Here is a 20,122-nt window from a genome sequence, read left to right on the forward strand (position 1 = left end):
TGGCGGCCCTCGAACAACCACTTGAGCGAAATCGGCGTGTCTCCTTTCACGACCGCGCAATGGACGATTATCAGATCGCCGGAGTTGGCCTCGTCGAACGCGAACGGCTGCAGATGTGGAGCAACTGCCGAGAGATAGAGAACCAATAGAAACTAGAGACAACAGGCAATAATAGACGAAGAGAGAAAGAGAAAAAGAGTAAGAAAGAAAGAGAGACACGCGAGCGAGAATGAATGTCTCGCTTATTGAGGCGAATTTGTGCCACATGAGATTTAAGACGCGATATCATTGAGCGCAATTAGATCGGTAATTGTAATCGTAACAGCTGCTCTCATGTCTGACCGCATCCACAAAAATGGCGATTACAACCTAAACTTTATCGCACAAAGATCGATAAGAGCGCGACGGATATTTGAATGAAAATCGATCTTGAAACGAGTGTCTATGGGAAAAAGCGACGGTCTAGGATGATGGATAGGGAAGTAGCTTGGATACGGGATTGAGGAGAATTCGCAGGACTCAACGAAATATCGAGTAAACCCTTGCGGATCAGAGTATGCACCGTTCACAATGAGATCGGCCGATAGCTCGTGTCTGCCGGCAAGGTTTTCCGCGACACACGTGTACGTTCCAGCATGGGTCGCCTGGACGGATCCTATGCTGAGTATGGCGCCACGTCCGCCCAAATCCACGATCGAGATTCCGGAGTGCGGCGAGATTGCATGACCGTTTAAGGTCCAACGGAGCTGCAAGGGTTGATCGCCCTCGACCACTGCGCACGGTACCGTTACAACTTGACCTGAGTTAAGCGGCTCCTCGCCGAACGCGAATGGCAATAATTTCGGAATGACTGGAAGAGAGAAAGAGAAAGAGATCAGAAAAGGAGAGAAAGAGTTTTGAAGTCGCAGGCTACATCAGCACAGGCGGAGTTGCGCGATTAGTAGATCGATGATAAGAAGTTGTATTAGCTCGTGAAATATCCTCGCATCATTCGCTCTCTCTTCGTTTCTTCTTACTTCCGTTTATTTTAAGTCCGCGTTATGATGAGCGTGTCATTCTTGTATTGTATCGGGGTGCTATTTCATTTATACGTTTTTGTCGTACAACAAATGTGTGCAAGACAGAGAAGTCCTCAGATCTCTTTAAGCTATAGCCAATCAACAGACTTGAAAAATTTATCGTGTGACAAAAACGCACAAATCTAATCCCACCCTAGCGCTGTATATTTCGCGATGCTGATCAATAATAAAATCAAAAGAATGAACAGGCGTGTGTAACCAAAGAAATTGAGAAAAAATGTCATGTTCAATAACAACATTTGATGACTAAAATGATAGAGATGGGCTCTAGAAAACACAGACACACGTCGTGCTACGAGTAATATGAAAAGCGAAGATACGGAGAAACTCAGAGAGAAATAACGGCATGGGATAAAAATATAAAACGGGAACGAGGCCTCGAGAGACTCGTGAAAAATATCGGAGGAATGGATAAATCAGATGAGGATAAATTCAGACGAAAGATGGCTAAATACAGAAATGCAAACTGTGGCCATAAGTTTGTCGGAAGGTGTACCATTCACGTCCAACATGGCCGAATAGGAGGTCGATCCAGCTACGTTCGAAGCAACGCAGGTGTATTCTCCGGCGTGTCGCGCAGCTACCGAGTCGATGATTAGTTGTTTGACGCGCTTTCCGGTATCGGACACGATCACGTCACCGTGATAAGACTGTATAGGACGGCTGTCGAAGATCCACGTGATCTCCAGAGGAAAATCGCCTTTGGTCACTACGCACTGCACCGACACCAGATCTCCGGCATTAACGGGTTCCTCGCCGAAGGAGATCGGTGCTATCTGTGGGGAGACTGCGATACGAAAAAGAAGATAAAGTATATGATTCGAGAAAGATGGAAAAATCACGCATAGTATCTTGCAAAATCCGATGAATACATTTCTTAGCCTTGAAAGTTAAAAAACGTGAGGAACGAATAATTTTTGCGATTTTTGCATAAAAATATGAGAGGAATAAAATTGAAGGTAGCTTTGGTTTTTCATGGATCGATATCCAAGGACCGATAGTTTTAACGATTAAAATTTGTTATTGGGAAGGATAGATTTCGAAATACTTTGCGGGATAAAGTGCTGGCGGTGACACTACGTCTTGACATGCGGCTTTTTTTAAATACCATTGACCGACAAAACGGCGGAACGGCTGACGGATCCGACCAGATTGCTCGCGACGCAGCTATATTCGCCAGCATGACGGGCAGTCACAGATTCAATGGTCAGGACGGATGTTTTTTTCCCGGTATTTGTGATTATTACGTCCGGATGATTGAGACGCGTAATAATTTCGCCATTGAGGCTCCACCGTATTTCGATCGGTAGGTCACCCTTTAAAATGCTACACATTGCAGAAACTTGCTCGCCCCAATTAGCTGGTTCTTCACTGATAGAAAATGGAGCAATTTGCGGGGCGACTGAAAACAATCGCAGAAAATGATCAATAAAACGGTGTACATAAAAAATATATAAATTTTTCTTTTGTGTAAATCAATTGGAATCGTAGAATTTATATGCATCGTCGAGCAAACGTACTCCGCTTTCAACGCTTTCATCGCTTCCTTAATAATCTTAATAATCTTAGGTCGTGTCATAAACTTTCATGTTTGTACGTTATCAATTGCCAATTATACCTCACGCGACGGGACGGTTTTAGAGGAGTGCCGTGTTATCGTTGTATACGCGAGGGTAGGAAAACAGTTTCGTCTAGGTACGTTATGCTTGCAAGCAGAATCTCAAGCTCAATCTCTCGATCGCAACGAGGCACTTTATTTCATGCTATGCCAGTACCGTTCACAGCCAAGGTGGCGGAGTAACTCGTCGCTCCGGCAGCATTCGAGGCTGTGCAAGTATACTCCCCGGCGTGTCTCGGACTCGCAGCCTCGATTGTCATTAGACTGACTCGCTTATTGGTGCTCGATATCGATATATCTCCATAATTCTCCTTGGTGATAGCCTCGCCATTCAACGCCCACGATACTTCGATCGGCAGGTCTCCCTTCACAACCGTACAAACCGACGAGACTGCTTCGCCCCAATTCGCGGGCTCGTCACTGATCGAGAACGGCGCTATCTGCGGAGCGACTGAAAACGATTTTCCAAAGTATGACAAACCTATTTACAAACAAATCCATTGAATTCGAACATTTGCGTACCACACGAGAAAAACCATTTCGAAGGTGCCTATTATGGAGAATATTATATAGAAAAACATTTTTCTAGTCGTGATCTAATTCACTATCTCGAAATTTGTTTCATTACTATTTTATGCTTTCTTACTAGTATATTTCTATCGCCATATATACTTTTCTTCATATATTAAAATAATTAAATAATATAATAAATAATAGATTTTAATTCGAAAAAGATATAAAGATAGGCAGGTTCAGTGAGATAATACCTATTCATGACGCCGTTGCTTTGAGCTAACATAATGTGATAAGATAGTGAGGTGCAAAACGTCCGTGAATGCGCGATAAGGCTAAACGACAGACAAATGCGTCTTCACCATACTCCCCATACTCGACGAAACGCAAGGGAATGTTGAAAAGATTATGAGCACTGGTGAAGGAGAGGTTGAAGGAGATGTGATGAAAAGGAGGGTTTTGTCTTCGCCCGGCGAAGGAATAATAGCCGAAATGTCGTCGCGTATATACACGTGTACACATGCGCGCGATGTTACCGTTCACGGCTAGAGCGGCCGTATGGCTGGAGGCTCCGGCTTTGTTCGACGCGGTGCAAGTGTACTCGCCGGCGTGTCTAGCCACGACAGCATCGATCGACAGGACGCTGAGGCGCTTGTTCTTCGTGATAGAGAACTGATCTGTACTTTCGACGGATATCGGCTCGCCGTTGAATGCCCAGGTAATGTCCATCGGGAAGTCCCCCTTGAGAATGGAACAGGTCGCAGAGATCGCCTCGCCCGAGTTTATCGGTTCGTCGCCGAACGTGAACGGGAAAATCTGCGGAGCAACTGCGATCGCGAGTCGCGCGTGAGAATCGATAAATAACATCCATGTATCGGTAAAATCCCCTTACGATTCTTACGGTCTTTTTACGATCCTCGTGAGACAGTCGTCGGCAAGCATAACGATCAAGGCGATTAGGAGCAAGGGTATCGTATCATGAGATTAAGACAATGCGATGAAGCAGGTTTTGATGATCTAATCGTAATGATGGATTAGGCAAGTGCTGTACGACGTTTAGCTGACGTGCATGTGTGCTTCTGGAAATATGTAGATACCGTTGACGACGAGGGTGGTCGAATGGCTGACGTTGCCGGCTCTGTTCGTAGCTACACACGTGTACTCGCCCGCATGCCTCGCGGCCACGGATTCGATGCTGAGAGCACTCATATGTTTATTTATGTTCGTGATCGTAATATCAGAATCGTGCAAACTAATCGGTTTGCCGTTAAACGTCCAAACGATCTTTACGGGAAAATCGCCTTTCATAATGGAACACGTCGCCGAAACCATGTCACCCCAATTTGCCGGTCCGTCACTGATCGCGAAAGGCCCTATGTGCGGCGCAACTATAATATTATAATATTATAATAAATCAGAGATAAATTTCATGTTAGATTTAACTTTATCCAAGGTAATAAAAAGCAAATATTGGACTTATGATAATTAAATAGCAGCTTGGAAGCGTCACAATCTTGCTCGTAGAATCAATCCTTTCAATAACACGTCTGAATTGTTCCTAGTATCGCTAAAATAGGAGGAATTAAACGATTCGACGAGATCTTTTAGTATGATAATATCTTTTTCTGAGATTCCGAAAGAAAGGAATTGAAGGAAATTATGGGAATGATGAATCGCTCTGTACATGCACGATAGGACGAAGTGAGAAAAGCTACGCGAAACACAAGACGGGAGACCTTTATACCATTCACGGCCAGTGATGCGGAATAACTCGTTCCACCAGCAACGTTGCTAGCCGTGCAGGTGTATTCCCCGGCGTGGCGTGCCGTCACGGCATCGATTGTAAGCAGGCTGACGCGTTTGCTGGTATTAACTATCGATATGTCGGGATGATCTCGAGAAATTGGCTCGCCGTTGTGTGCCCACTCGATCTGGATCGGGTGATCACCCTTCAACACCGTGCAAGTTACAGTGATGGTGTCACCCCAATTCGCCGGTTCCTCGCCGATCACAAATGGCATGATTTCAGGGGCAACTAAGGATATGTCTTAATTATAGCCCTATTCTACTTTCGTCAAACTTTAAGTACGGTTTCTTGCCAAATGTTTATATAATACCATATTACATCTAAACTTAATATAATTGTAATATATAGATAGGATCTATATGTATATTTAAATCTCTTTCTTTATTTTGTGATATCATGAGCATAACCTGTCTCTTTTGTTAAACCTGAGAACGCGAAGGAACATGAGGACCTCTTGGGAATGAGTGTGTAAGTAGTATTAGTGTCAAGCTACATACGTGGAAGACTCATACATGCACTGTAGAATTAATAGAAACTTCGAAGAACGTAATATGGTACCATTGACGGCTAAGGAAGCGGAATAGCTCGTTCCACCAGCAGCGTTAGTGGCTACGCAAGTGTACTCTCCGGCGTGGCTAGCCGTAACAGCGTCGATCGTAAGGAGACTGACGCGTTTGCTCGTGACAATTGTTATATCAGAAACATCGTGAGAGATCGGCTGGCCGTTGAGCGCCCACTCGATCTGAATCGGTTGATCTCCTTTCAAAATGGTGCATGTCGCGGTAACTGTCTCTCCCCAATTCGCCGGTTTCTCACTGAGTACGAAAGGAGCTATCTCCGGAGCAACTAAAGTGGACAAACGATCGTGTAGCAACTAATCTACTACAAGTTGATGATATAACACTGACAAGTATAAGTATAATAATACATGTCTTTACGATCTGACAATGCTGAAGACCACGATTGACCATCGACGATGATTTTGAGGGGAGCGAGAAGGGGAGGAGTAATAATAACAAATAATGGAAAATGATGGGATATAGAGGACAAATACACAGGGAATCTCTCAGAGATGTACCATTCACAGTTAAAGTCGCTGAATAACTGGTCGCTCCGGCTTTATTAGACGCCGAGCATGTGTATTCTCCTGCGTGTCTCGCAGCCACAGACTCGATGCTGAGGATGCTATTCTTCCGAGTTGTCGCCAAGATATTAATGTCCGAACGATCTGGCCGAATCGGCTCGCCGTTCAAAGCCCACGTGATCTCGATCGGTAAATCACCCTTGAGAATGGCGCATACCACGGAAATGGAATCACCCCAGTTGGCTGGTTCCTCGACGATAACGAACGGTGCAATTTGCGGTGCAACTGCAACGGGTATTACGTGTTTTTTCCCCTCTTTTTTTCTCTATATAAATTGTCAATTTTCTTGACAATTACTTGAAATGACAACGCTAGAAAAAGATTTGAAGATGAAGAAGACATGAATAGAGCTGTCAGAATAGATATCGTTACTTTTTCCATTAGACGTCCGAATACACACGCGAGTTTCGATCGGGAAGAAAAGGGTGAGGAGAGTAGGAGGGAAAAACAAATCCAAGATCAACATTCTTTTCTAACGGTTGTCGTAGATACCGTTGACTGTCAACTCCGCGGAATAAGTGATTGCGCCGGCAGCATTGGAGGCAACGCAAGTGTAAGTGCCCGCGTGACTAGGACTCGCAGAATCTATAGACAGCAGGCTGTTCCTCTTGGTAGTGGTCACAGATATTCGATGATTCTCCTCGATAGGCATTCCATTCAATGCCCACGTAATCTCTAACGGGGAGTCCCCGTTAACCACCGTACAGACCGCCGATACAGAGTCACCCCAATTAACCGCCCTGTCGGCCATTTCGAAGGGTGCGATGCGCGGCGATACTGCCAAGGTAATAGAAAAACTACGTAACATTGAACCAGTATAAAAAAGTGACTCGTGAAAAATTATCGATCGTAACAATCTTGGTCTTTCACGATTCTTTCTCGAGATGCAATGATTTTCTAGAAAATTTGGTGGTGTAAAAAACTCAACAAAGGATATCATTGACATTTTCAATTACGATTCGCGATTATTAATTACATCTTGAAGCTGCGGCGCATTTACTATACACGCAATTTTTTCTGGGTGCCATAAAGCGCTAAGAGAAGCATAGCCCGATATTACGTGCGTCCAACCAACCACCCAACCGTCATTGATTCACTGGTCAAGCGTACCGTTCACCGAAAGAACCGAAGAGTGGGTAGCAGTTCCGGCCGTGTTGCTCGCAGTGCACGAGTACTCGCCCGCGTGTCTTGCGGCTACCGATTCGATCGTCAGTTGGCTGGCCCGTTTGCTACTCCTGCTTATCACTATGTCGGGATTGTAATTGTGCTCGTCGAATGCGCCATTCGCGATGTCGATCTCACGCCCGTTAAATGACCAGATTATGTCGATAGGCAGATCGCCTTTTATCACGGCACATTGAACAGTCGCCATCTCTCCCGCATTGGCAGCTTCGTCACCAAAAGTGAAAGGTGCCAGTTGCGGTGCAACTGTAATCGCGAAGGGCACACTCGTGAATCACACGTAGGAGCTTCCGGAGTGGCGCCCGAACACTCACAGCAAGATAACGAGAAATGTTACCGAATCACAAACTCAGAATCAAATTAGATGACTCATAAAATAGCATCTTTGAATCTTCAGAGGATAGATCGAGGAAGGATAAGGAATAATATTTCAATAGAGAACATCGAACAATATTGTAATGGTATACATTATAAAGCGATACAGAAAAAGGTTCTCAAATAAAATAAGAACAAAAGGAAAAGGTTCAAATAAAATAAAAATAAAATAAAGGAAAAAATTATACAAGGACCATCGTTTCGCTGTCACTGCGGGATGGACCGTACGTTGTCATCTACGACGATAATCTCGCTGCTAGAAGTACATTACGCAGGATTATCGTCTCGACAATAACAGTGAGCGCGAAGAAACAAAAGGATAATAAAACTGTACGTATAGGACATATGTATACGTAAGGCAGTACGTTTCTTTTTACATATACGAGCGCGATACCGTTCACCGAAAGTATAGCGGTGTGACTGTCGGATCCGGCAGCATTGGTCGCAGTACATTTGTATCTTCCAGCATGTCTCGCCGCCACGCTGTCGATGCTCAAGAAGCTGACTCTCTTATTGGTCACGATACTAACATCCGGTCGACTCGAGTTGATTGGGATGTCGTCGAAGGTCCACATCAATTTTACAGGGAAGTCACCTTTGACGATCGTGCAAGAAACCGACAGCATCTCGCCAGAGTTGAGGGGATCATCACCGAAGGAAAACTGAAGGATCTGTGGCGCGACTGCGTGAACGACAGCGGCACAGACGAAGGAGTATAATGACAAACAAAGGAGGGTACAACAAGAGACAGAAAATGTGACAGTGATAGGTGATGGGATAAAAAATATGTATGAATGAATGTTAAACGAGTCAAAAATTTTTCTTGCACTTTTTTATCAATATAATAAAAGAGGAAAAAATTAATAAAATTTTAATTATGAGATTATTAATAAATTCATAACAGGAAATAATAATTAGTAATTAATAGTGTAAAAAAGTTGTGTATTTGTATTCATAAATGTTAAGTGTTTAGTGATCAGCTACGATAATCAATCGCTTGAATGATGCTTCAGGAAAACGAGGAAAATGCATGACAAACGGGAAGAGCATTCATTTCTTCTGTGAGAATCGATTGCATATACCGTTTACAGCCAGATGAGCCGTATATGTCGTGGCACCAACGCGATTGGACGCAGTACAGGTATAATCGCCAGCGTGTCGAGCCGCGACCGATTCGATAGTTAAGACACTGTTCTTTCGATTCGTGCTGGCTACTACTACGTCAGAGTCGCGACTGTCGATCGGCGTTCCGTTAAAAGTCCAAGTTATTTCAATAGGCTGATCGCCCTTCGTAACAGAGCAGGTGATTGAGACCAGCTCGCCCCAGCTGGCCGGCTCATCTCCGAAAGCGAAAGGCAGTATTTGCGGAGCAACTGGAAAGAGCGACTGGGAGAAACGAGACAAGAAAGAGCAAGTGTCGGTTTGTGATGCGGCGCATTTCCTAATCGCGTAATTCGGAGGCACTTTTACATGTATCGATTATGATGTTCGTTTCATTTAAGCGATATGGACTGCTAGATGAAGTTGGTATGGCGGTGGAGTACCTTGTTTTATCACAAGAAATTTTTCGGAAAAGATCTTTTAGGATAGTGGGTGAGGGTTCGATGGACGGGAGAACTTGAGGTTCGTGATAGTTATTATATGTACTGTGAGTCTATTGTAACGGAAACCGTGCCGAGGGAATTAAGGTCGTACCGTTGACGGTCAAAGTTGTTGATCGACTGACGGAACCAGCTAAATTTGACGCGGAGCAGGCGTACTCTCCGGCGTGGCGCGCCGAGACGCCGTCGATGCTGAGGGTGCTCAAGTGCTTGCTGATTCTGGTGATCGTGATACCCGTGTCTTTTGACGTGTCGATCGGTACGCCATCGAACGACCATGATATGTCCATGGGCATGTCACCCTTCAGGATCGAGCAGGGCACGGACACGGAGTCTCCCCAATTAGCGATCTCGGCATTGAAAGCGATTGGTAGAAGCTGCGGTCCGACTAAAGGTGTCGTCAAACAAATCATGCTTCATTACCGAAAAGGATGCAACGGCGTCTGCGAATGATTCTCGGTGATTCTAACAAATATCTGTGCGTTAGTCAACTACCCGTCTCACTAAAGCTTTCAGAGGATTCAAGTAGGCAGAGGATTCAACAACATTGACGCGAAGGAGGCGTGACAAACGAGGGAATAACTATGGTGCTGTTTGCAAGGTCTGTGCAAGGGACAAGATAGAAGGTGATAAAACGCAACTGAAGAATGATAAAGGCTGTGTTCTCTAGGAACAGATAATCCCAAACCATTGACGGTGAGGACGGTCGAGTGGGACGCTGTTCCAGCCGCATTTTCGGCGGTACAAACGTACTCCCCCGCATGTCTCGCGGTGATGACCGAGATCATGAGCATGCTAACGCGATCCGCGACCTTCTTCGCGAGTACGCCGGAGGAGCCGCCCATTTCTTCTCCGGGATAGCTCCAACGTATGTTCAATGGCAGGTCGCCGCTTGACACGATACACTGCAGATTCGCAAATTCCCCGGCATTCATCGGTAGCTTCGTGAACGCAAACTCCTGAACGATCGGCGGCACTGAAGATGGAGGAGCGATGTATGGATGTACGATTATACACGTCCCGCGTCAATGTGCCACGCTCGTGGATATCATAGACATGTTACATTCACTCTCGAGTTGTAGGAAATATTCCGATTGTGCGACATTCAAGATGTTCTTTCTCAATTACTAGAACGCTGAAGTTTGATTCTGTCTCAGGTATGTGAATTCAATATGTGCTGCGGGAAAACTTGGTATCTTATCTCATTGTCAGCATGAAACAATGCCTATAACACGCACGAATGTGTGGCATTTGTTGCTACGCGAGACTATCGCGCAATGGGAGAAGAGAGATCTGAATTGAAAACAAGCGCAACATTTTCTTACTAACGATTCAATCGGCCACCGCCATACCAACTCCCAGACTTTCCACGAATGTGTGTCCTCTCTATAGATCGATGTACGTTTGCTCTACGTTATTAAGTGGTCGGCAACGTCCACTAAATGCAGTTTCCGAATCCGTGCCCGTGTCCTACAATCGCACCCTTTAAAATCTACGACACGTTCCCTAAACCTCCGACTCGGTATCACAATCAATACGAAACGGTGCGATGTAATAAAGTTTATTGATGATTACGTAAGACACAAAAATCTGCTGTAAAGAAAATAGCTGCAAATAAACGTTTGCTATTCTAATATTATCATAGTTAACACATCTATCTCGTTGATCGGTCGGTTTGTTGACCGATGACTGAAAATATAAATATATCTTTCGTTTTCGAAATTATTTAGAAGACAAGATTATTTTAATCGATAAACAATTAATTGCTAAACAGAACATTAATTTTTTATGTTCTGTGCGTATTATTTCGTATATTATTTGTGCTAAATGTATTTAAGATTATAATATTAATGATAGAGTAAACTTCTATTTGATTTATGAATATTCTGTTACATTTAAATTTTCCACCTTAATATTAAATAAATTTTTCATTAAAACTCAATTCTCTTAATAAGTTCCATGTCGCGTGGATCACCGGTGACGCACGTAGACTTTCCGTTTAAGTTGAAAAATATTTTGGAAAATAGAGATGAAAAAACAGATTTTTTTACTTTGGAAAAAAGTATCAAGTAAAAAACAGGTTTCGTAATCAAAATGGTACAGAATATTCATGAAAAATATATAGAATTTATGTTAACCCTTGAACACCACACTATTTTCGCCACCTGATTTCACCACACATGGGTTACGGTAACCTTTGAGTCCTCTTTTGCTTTTATCCCGGGATCTAATGCATCAATTTTAACTTTTTTTTTTAATCGACAGTACAACAGACAGTAAGAAAAACGAATATATAGATAAGAATATCATAAAATTTCTGGTAACCAAGATATTTTGAAAAAAAAGAAGAAAGAAATTTTCAAAAATCGTTGTTTTTTCAAACGGACTGGGTTACCGTAACCCAGTGTGCTGTTCAAGGGTATATAAAAAAAAATAATATAGAAATCGTTAATTTTATTTCTCAAATCTGGAGACACGGTAGTGTCTCGGCGCAAAAACAAGTGCAGCGACACTATATAATAACTATGTATATCGCATGGGTCATCGATGACATGGTAGATAAATTACGAAAAATTTGATTCGACATGGAACGTATTAAATGTCAATAATTCTTTTACTTTTAAGGTACTATTTTATATGAACAAAAAATTAATATTTATATTAAATTGAAATATTATATGCGAAAAAAAATGCTAGGAAAACAAAATGTCAAACTTACCCATGACTTGAACTTCCAGTGTTCCACGTGCGCTGTAACCTTGTGCATTACGTGCCACGCAAGTATAAGTTGCCTGGTCGCTCATTCGTTCAACATTCTCGATGATGAGTGTGCCATTAGGGAAGACCTTTTGCTTTCTGTTGATTGGCAGGACCCTGGTATCTCGTTCCCAAACGATACTTTCGATCGGGTATCCAGCAACAGGGCAAGTGACACGCAAAGTTTCTCCAGCAACGATAGCCTTCTTGTCCATGTGACGAATAAACGGTAAACCATAAACGTTGAGACGGGCAGAATGCTCGGCAGCTCCAACCTGATAGAATTAAACATGGCACGTTTAGAACATCCACGGGGGATTTAAATAAAAAATAAGACAGCGCATGTCCGGTAAAGATTATAATAACGCTTAAAAATAGATTCATGAGATCATTTTAAGACAAAAATTCTAATACCAATGTCAAAGGGGTTATCATAATTTTTAAATTATAAACACTTATAAAGTTATCGAATCATATACCATCTAAAGTTCGCGTGTTCAGATGTGATACAACAGAAAATCCAACTTAAGCGCGCGAACTTTATGCGGTATGATTCGCTAACTTTAAATGCTTATAATTCAAAAACTATTATAGCCTCGACATTTTAATATTAAAATTTTCATCTCAAAATGATCTCAGGAATCAAGCGTTGTTGCGGACTTTACCGGACATCCCCTGTATATACATATTATAAGATAAATATGCAGCCTTGACCATAAAACACTCTGACAATGTTTTACATCTAACGAAAAGTAAGTTAAAAATAGATTCATTAAAAGTAATATTTATTTTTATAACAATTTTAATATCTTATTAGTTTTCTTTTGGCTTTTATTTATTTATCGTTTTCCAATACATTATTAAGGGTGTTTTTTTTATATACCTATGACTATATTATATTATACATATATTTATTTATTAATGAATGATAAACAAAATTTAAATAAAATAAGTCTACATATTTTTATATTGAAAAATTTAATAAAAAACAAGAGAACTAACCTTTGACGCAGCGATGCACTTGTAGAGACCACCATCATTGGTATGAATGCTCGAAATATTCAGATGCGACACGACATCACCATTGACCGTGACGTATTGTCCCACTTGCAGTCTCTCGGTGTTCGACAACCGTTTTCCATCAAGTTCCCAGGTAATTTCGGGGGTAGGATTTCCACTGGCAACGCACTTCAAAAACATACTCGGTCCGGGTTGAAGAGTCTCTTCGGCGAAGGCTTGACGGATCTGCGGGGGCTCGACTGTCGATAATCAAAGAGATGAAAAGATAATTCTGTTTACTATCACAACGTTATCTTTTGTTTTCGCGGCATCAGTTTTTTTAATTAACGATTTCATATCCATTTACGAATATCACTTCAACAAAATTACAGTAATTACATTTTTTAAAAATTTTATTAATTCATGAAAATTTTTTGAAATGAAAAATTTCATTTCATGAAATCTTACAAAATTATTATCAAAATTTTTAGTTGAATTAACCACACTAAGAAAAATTTCTGGTTGAAAATTAACGAACCAGAAGATTCTGATTAAATCAATCAGAATTCTTGTAACTCAACTAGAATTATAATAGATTCAATCAGAAAGGTCTAATTTGTCCATTTTTAACTAGATTCAATTAATGCAACTAGATTCTTTTCCCCCGTACACAGATACAGTAAACCAGTTTATATACAACATTACCATTACTGTAATATATCAGTAAAAATGTTTATTACTAATTTAATTACACCATTGGAGGAAAATATGATAAAATTTTAACTTACATCTGCCACCAAGTTTTAACTCTGCCGTTGCTTGCGCACTTTCCTGATCATTTCTAACGAAGCATTGATACATTCCCTTGTCCTCCTTTTTCACACTCTCGATTCTAAGCACGCGATCTTCTAATCCAAGGGGCTTTCCATCTTTGAGCCAAGAGATGGTCTTAATCGGATTGCCTTGGACGGTACAAGTGAAGGTCGCTGGTCTTCCAAAGTCGATGGTCTGCGTGCTAGGCTCTATTTCCGCGATCAGCGGTGCCGTAACAGTCAAAACGGTCTCCACACTCTCGCCGCCGACGGAATTGTTGACGATGCAAAGATATTTACCGGAATCTTCGACTCGGGCTTCACGGATGATCAGAGTGCCGCTGACCTGACGTACGCGTTCATTTAGTTGAACCGGCTGACGCCTTGATGTGCCCTCGATGAACTTATACCATCTGGAACAAGAAAATAAAAACTACCGATTTTCGCGTCAATGCCGGAACGAGAATTGCTCGTTCCGTATCTTTATTGCATTCGCTTATATAAATTAAAATTTATATCGCAAAATGGAACAAGAATATTAAAGTAAATTTTATTTTTTATGTTCTTTATAGAAGAATTCTTTATAGAAAAATTTGTTTTTTTTCTTATTATTTGTTATTTGTTATTTCATTTTCTTATTGTTTTTATTACAATATATAATATTACAATATTTTTATTATAACATACAGCTTACACAAAACTCTAACGGGAGAATGAGACACGTACAAGACTGTGAATTTTTTATAAATCCGATACCGCGAATAACACTATTTGCTCCATTCTACGCTATTATGCCTTAAATTCTATTTGCAGGGCTTTGGGCGTCTCTGGGCACGGCCTTCCGTTTCTCCACCGATCTATCGGTGCCACATCTCCTTCGCGAAATAATTTTGTACAAGAACAAAATCACAATTCAAGAATAAAACAAGACGTTTCTACTGTAGCCTCACGATCGAGAAGCAATGCAGGCGGGGCGCAACACAAGAATAAAGACAATGACGACGACAATAGATTAATAAAAGCAAAAGAGAATACGTAAAAAAGTATTCACATGTCGATTCTTGCCGCGATAAAATCCCTGAGGAAGAAGGTGAGGGGCGATTGTGTGCAGTGTGAAAGCAACGAACGATTATATTCGATTCTTCGTGATATTCATAACGGCGCTCGTCGCTGATTAGCTTAGGCAAGGAAGGTATAAAAAAGAAACGCCAATAATCCAGAATAAAATGATGTAACCAAGCGATCGCAATAGCGGTTTTTTGACATGGTTTGTTGTAGGCGGTTTGTGCTAGTGCAAGGACTCTTTCATACTTTTCTATGTAAGCAACAATATCTCTCACACATAACAATACATGTCACGATACAAAATCATTTTAAAATTCGTTCTCTAGCATTGATTAATCAATTCCAGAACCTCAAATAGCATTTGCGAGATATTGTCGAATGTACAATTACAAATGGTGGCGGACAGTGGAAGGCGATCGGGCAGGGAACAAAAATGGTAGTGGTGAATTGGCGGTACGTTTAATGGCGATGGTGCAATTGGACGATGTGAAAAAAATGTTAAGGCTCGATTCTCCTCAGTCACTCACACACGCCCAATGTGTACATGAACGAGCGATCCACTTCTTTACCTTTTCTTTTGAACGAGTGAGAGAGAGAGAGAGAATGTGGGGAATGAATTAATACGAGCGGATGAACGGAGGCACGAGAAGGTGGCAAGGACTTACCAGCCAAATATTGTGGGACTTATTTGGAGGTGTGCAGGTGTAGGGCAACATTGACCGCCCCATTGATCGGGTGATATCCTCTCGGACCACCCGGATCAGCACCGAGGATACCGGGGGAGCAGAGGGCCCGCATCCTTTTCGAGGTCGCGCTTCCGTCACCTATCTCGAGGGTTGAGGGGAGGATCCAGTTGGCACTGAAAACCAACACGTCCAATTGGCCCCGGATCAGGGATATACATTTCGTCATTAGCACTATTGTTTGTGACTCGTGTAATATCGCGTTTAGTTTACATTCGGAATTAAAAGGCTATCGAAATCATTAAACCGTCGCATGAAAATCGAGAGCATCAGTTATTTTCAGCACCTTTCCAAGCTCTGCTCTAATCTACGCTCTCTCTCGTTCTCTTCCCCTCTCCTCCTTCTCTACGTCTCTGCACTCTTTCTCTCATATTCTGCACCGAGTCTTAAAAATACTTTTATATTTCTTCTCTGGATTTCACAATATTATCCTATCTCTGTATTAAAAAATCATGTCCTTTCTTCTTGCCCCTGTCAAATCTTACGGTACCGCCACCCGACACGGGGTAGAGGGTAAGGATGGAAAATATTAATAGTGAATACAGGACCTGTGCCCCGCGGAGCGTGAGACTACATCCAAATCAGGGAGAAAAAAGATCTGTACGGAGGTGTGTACCTAGTAATCGGGGCAGGAAAGCCTTGTGCCGCACACGCCAGCGCCAGAGACTCGCCCTCTACCCCGCGGTACTTATTAAGGCCGTCACCAGTCGTCTTCGGGGCAGTACGACCAGACGGCTCTGAAATAAATAGATTGCCCAAAGTGTGTGAGAGCTTCGTCCCTTGATAACGTTTTTTCAGATCCATTCTATTTTTTAATTGAACTGCGGAACCGGTACGCGACGTTTGAATTTTAAGCGACTAACAGTTTTATACATACCCTATCACCTTTGCGTTCGTCCTGGCTTAAGTCGACAGAATTTTAACATGCAAACTACTCACCTGACTATGATGCCAATCTTGCCAGATGATGAACGATATTGAATACAATGTTGTAGTAAGTTTACATCTGATTATTTACTGCATGACGCTCACATCTAATCAATATAATATAATGACAGAAAACGCTCACATCTAATTAATATAACATAATGACAGAAAATGTTTTAAAGTTTATATTGATTACATTTATTCTATTACTATATACAGGGTGATCCAGACCACCCGCAAGAGCCGATATGTAAATGTTCCTCATGAAAAAATAAATCGAAAATGTCAATAGTTCATGTCATAGAATGTAATATCAATAGTTTTTAAACGATGAAAATATCCAACAGGGCATGAAGTTCACGCTGTCAGGTGCGGTGCAACTAAACAGTCGGCCGCGGGAACGCTTTGAAGGACACCGCTAAATAGCACGATATCGAACGAGTATTGCAAAGATTCGTGAGATCTCTATTAACATCTGCGGTATTCTTAAATTGAGTCCGGTTTAATTGATGAGAAATAAATTTTTTCTAATATTGTTTGTAATAGAAAAGAAGTTTGGAAATATCTGTCGATTGATGTTTTTAATATTATTTGTTTGGATAATTTAATTAATATTGATTTTATTTATAAATTTATTTATTTATTACTTAAAACATATTTCAAAAATTTTTTTACTGATATAAATGACGTTGTATCGAATTTGCAATTGATATTTTCGATTCACTTTTTCACACATACACACACACATATATTATATATAAACTCAAACGTCACACGGTAAAAGTTTGATGTAAACTCGCTATTAGCTTGAATATCTATCCGCTAAACACAATAAAGTATAAAAATAACAATGTTATAATTTTCTACTCAATAATGTAACTGTTATGTACATGTGCTATATTTCATTTATATTATTAAATGGAAAATTGTAATATTGATGTAATGTCATTTTGTGTTTAACGGATACTCCGAATTCACAAAATTGTTAACTCCTTAACTCACGAAATAGTGCACTATGCCTATCTATAATTGTCTATAGCTCATCGAGAGCATTCTCACATGAGTACATTTTATTTCAGTAATCTATAGAACGTGATTCGCTTTATCGACGACGACGACGAAGAACAGAGAAAAAACAGATACAGATTCACGCGTGTGGAAGAGGACTTCCAAAGTCTACCTTGTGAGAGGCACAGGGTATCCCTGAAGCGAATGGCTCAACGCAATATCCTGACCTTCAACAGCCAGAATAACTTCGAATCTGAACTTTTTGCCTGATGACCGTGGCGCGATTTTATTTGTGCCCTCTGAAATAGCATCGTAAAGAAAACAGAAAGGAAGATATTGCAGCGATTTTTGCCAATAGCAAAATACCTTGTCAATGGGACAGGAAAACCCTGAGTAGCGCATTCCAAGGCCGCCATACCCGCCTTTGGTACATCTATCAACTTGCCACCTTCGTAACGTTCACCGGCAATGCGTGGCGCAACATTGCCGGTTGGTTCTGTAAGTAGGGAATCGGGGTGCAAGAACACGAACTAGCGTAGTAGGCATATCTCATTTCTTCAACTGGACCTTCCCACAATTGTATCGCAATTAAAAATGAGATATACAAACGTTGTTTCGAAATTGTCTGATATGTGGTTCTTATTCGCATCGCAATTTGTCAATCGACTTGTAAATGCTTGTACCTGAATGCAGGTGCTGGGAAACCCTGAACAGGACAAGGTAGGCCAACCGTCTGTCCGATTAGGATGTCCCTTTTTAATCCGTTCACATCCTTGTCTCGTACGTTCGGACGTACACTGCCTCGCGGTTCTGCAATAGCGCAAACATTGGGGAAACTGGGAAACGCGACGCCATTATAATAATCATCATCATCATCATTGTCGTCGTCGTCGTCGTCGTCAGTATCAAATGTATTGTTGACGCACGGCACGCAGAATGCGGGTTTGCAGACGGTAAAATATGAAGATAACGATTGATAACTGCATTTTACATTCTCAAGAACTACATTACATCATGTTTTTTAAAAATTCCTTTAATCAATTTTACTAAAATTTCGTACAATTATCAATATAAATTTAAAAGAATTTAAATAATTTTATATGGATTTTGTACAAATTATGATAATTCAGTGACAATTTTTGTTAAATTGTTCGAACAGGCTCACCTGAATAAAGGTGACGGGCTGGCTTGAGCCTCGCAAAGCAACGTCACTGCATAACCCTCGTTTTTCATCATTTCGTCAAATTTAGATCTAGGTGGCAATCGAGGCGGACTACTTCCAACCGGTTCTAAAAACGAAAAGGGCGAAAGGTTCACCTACCACGAAATCAATCGATATCTTCACATATATGCTTCAATCTAATATTAGTACATGATCGGCAGGATGCGTTTCTTATTTTAGTAAAAACAAATGTCACTGTTTCCTGACTTTTAAAAAGTCAATTAATGTTTAAGATCAATGTTTAATCAATGTTAAAAATTAATCCTTTTTTAGTAGTTTTCTCTTAAAAATCTTTTCTTGAGAAATCTTGAGGAATCAAATGCTTCTTTTACATGAGCACTGTATGTGTGTACATAAATTTCATTTAGAATTGTATCTTCACTATATCTTTATTTAATTCCCATCCCGAGGAAATTCTTATCAATATTTGCATTTATGTCGGCGTTACCTGAAGACAGGAAGTGGATTCGCTTGAGCCTGACACAGCATTACCATGGCAGTTCGCGACGCGATTGAGAGGACAGTTATTTTAGCTGTTGGTGGCACCCTTGGTGCTGCGCCAGTTACTGGCTCTAGATACGTAAACAATAAAGCGATAAAACGAGTCAAGTACGTTGACTGATACGTATCGCTTAAGACTTAAGTGAGCAAAGCTATCCTTCGCCAAGAAAAGAGCTATGTCGAAGACATATCTTTAAGCGCGAATAAAATTGATGAAACGGAGGAAAGTCTTTGCTACAGATTACAATAAATAATTGTAAATACCTATAAGCTGGAAGAGGGTGTCCCTGCGCGGGGCACAACATTGTTACAGCCGCTCCGATGACACTCGCGAGAACATCATATTTAGATGTAGAAGCGACTCGAGGCTTAGCACCGTTTACAGGTTCTACAGAACGATAACGTTACGATACGTTTACGTACTGTATCGAATAAGCAAGAAAAGCTTTATGAAAATATATTTAATTAGATATGTCGATAGACTGACCTAAATGCGGGAGCAGGGAATGCCTGTGCATCACACAACAAACTAATTTCGGCATCATTCGTCACTTCGAAAGAATTGGATTTTGCTGTTTTCGGGAATTTTGGGGCCACATGACCTGCTGGCTCTAATACACGTAAATTTTGTTATTTTTTATAACCTTTTCGTTACGACAGAACGCGCCACCGTAATATAATATTTATTTATCAATTTGTTAAAATTAAACTGAGTAAATGTTACGTCAAATATATTTAAAAAATGCCGATAAAATATATTTATATATAT

General features: G+C 41.1%; 1 protein-coding gene across 1 annotated transcript in view; it reads right to left on the reverse strand.

Annotated features, from left to right (window-relative positions):
• Nucleotides 1–20,122, reverse strand: part of Dscam1 (Down syndrome cell adhesion molecule 1) — a 78,858-nt gene that overhangs the window by 13,316 nt on the left and 45,420 nt on the right. Inside the window, 4 exon segments of the mRNA XM_018461525.1 lie at nucleotides 8,801–9,091; nucleotides 12,039–12,351; nucleotides 13,079–13,335; nucleotides 13,864–14,300. Coding sequence (XP_018317027.1) covers nucleotides 8,801–9,091; nucleotides 12,039–12,351; nucleotides 13,079–13,335; nucleotides 13,864–14,300 — 1,298 coding nt within the window.

This window comes from Mycetomoellerius zeteki, unplaced genomic scaffold (genome assembly GCF_001594055.1).
Source record: "Mycetomoellerius zeteki isolate Tzet28-1 unplaced genomic scaffold, Tzet1.0 scaffold100, whole genome shotgun sequence".
NCBI classification, from domain to species: Eukaryota; Metazoa; Arthropoda; class Insecta; order Hymenoptera; family Formicidae; genus Mycetomoellerius; species Mycetomoellerius zeteki.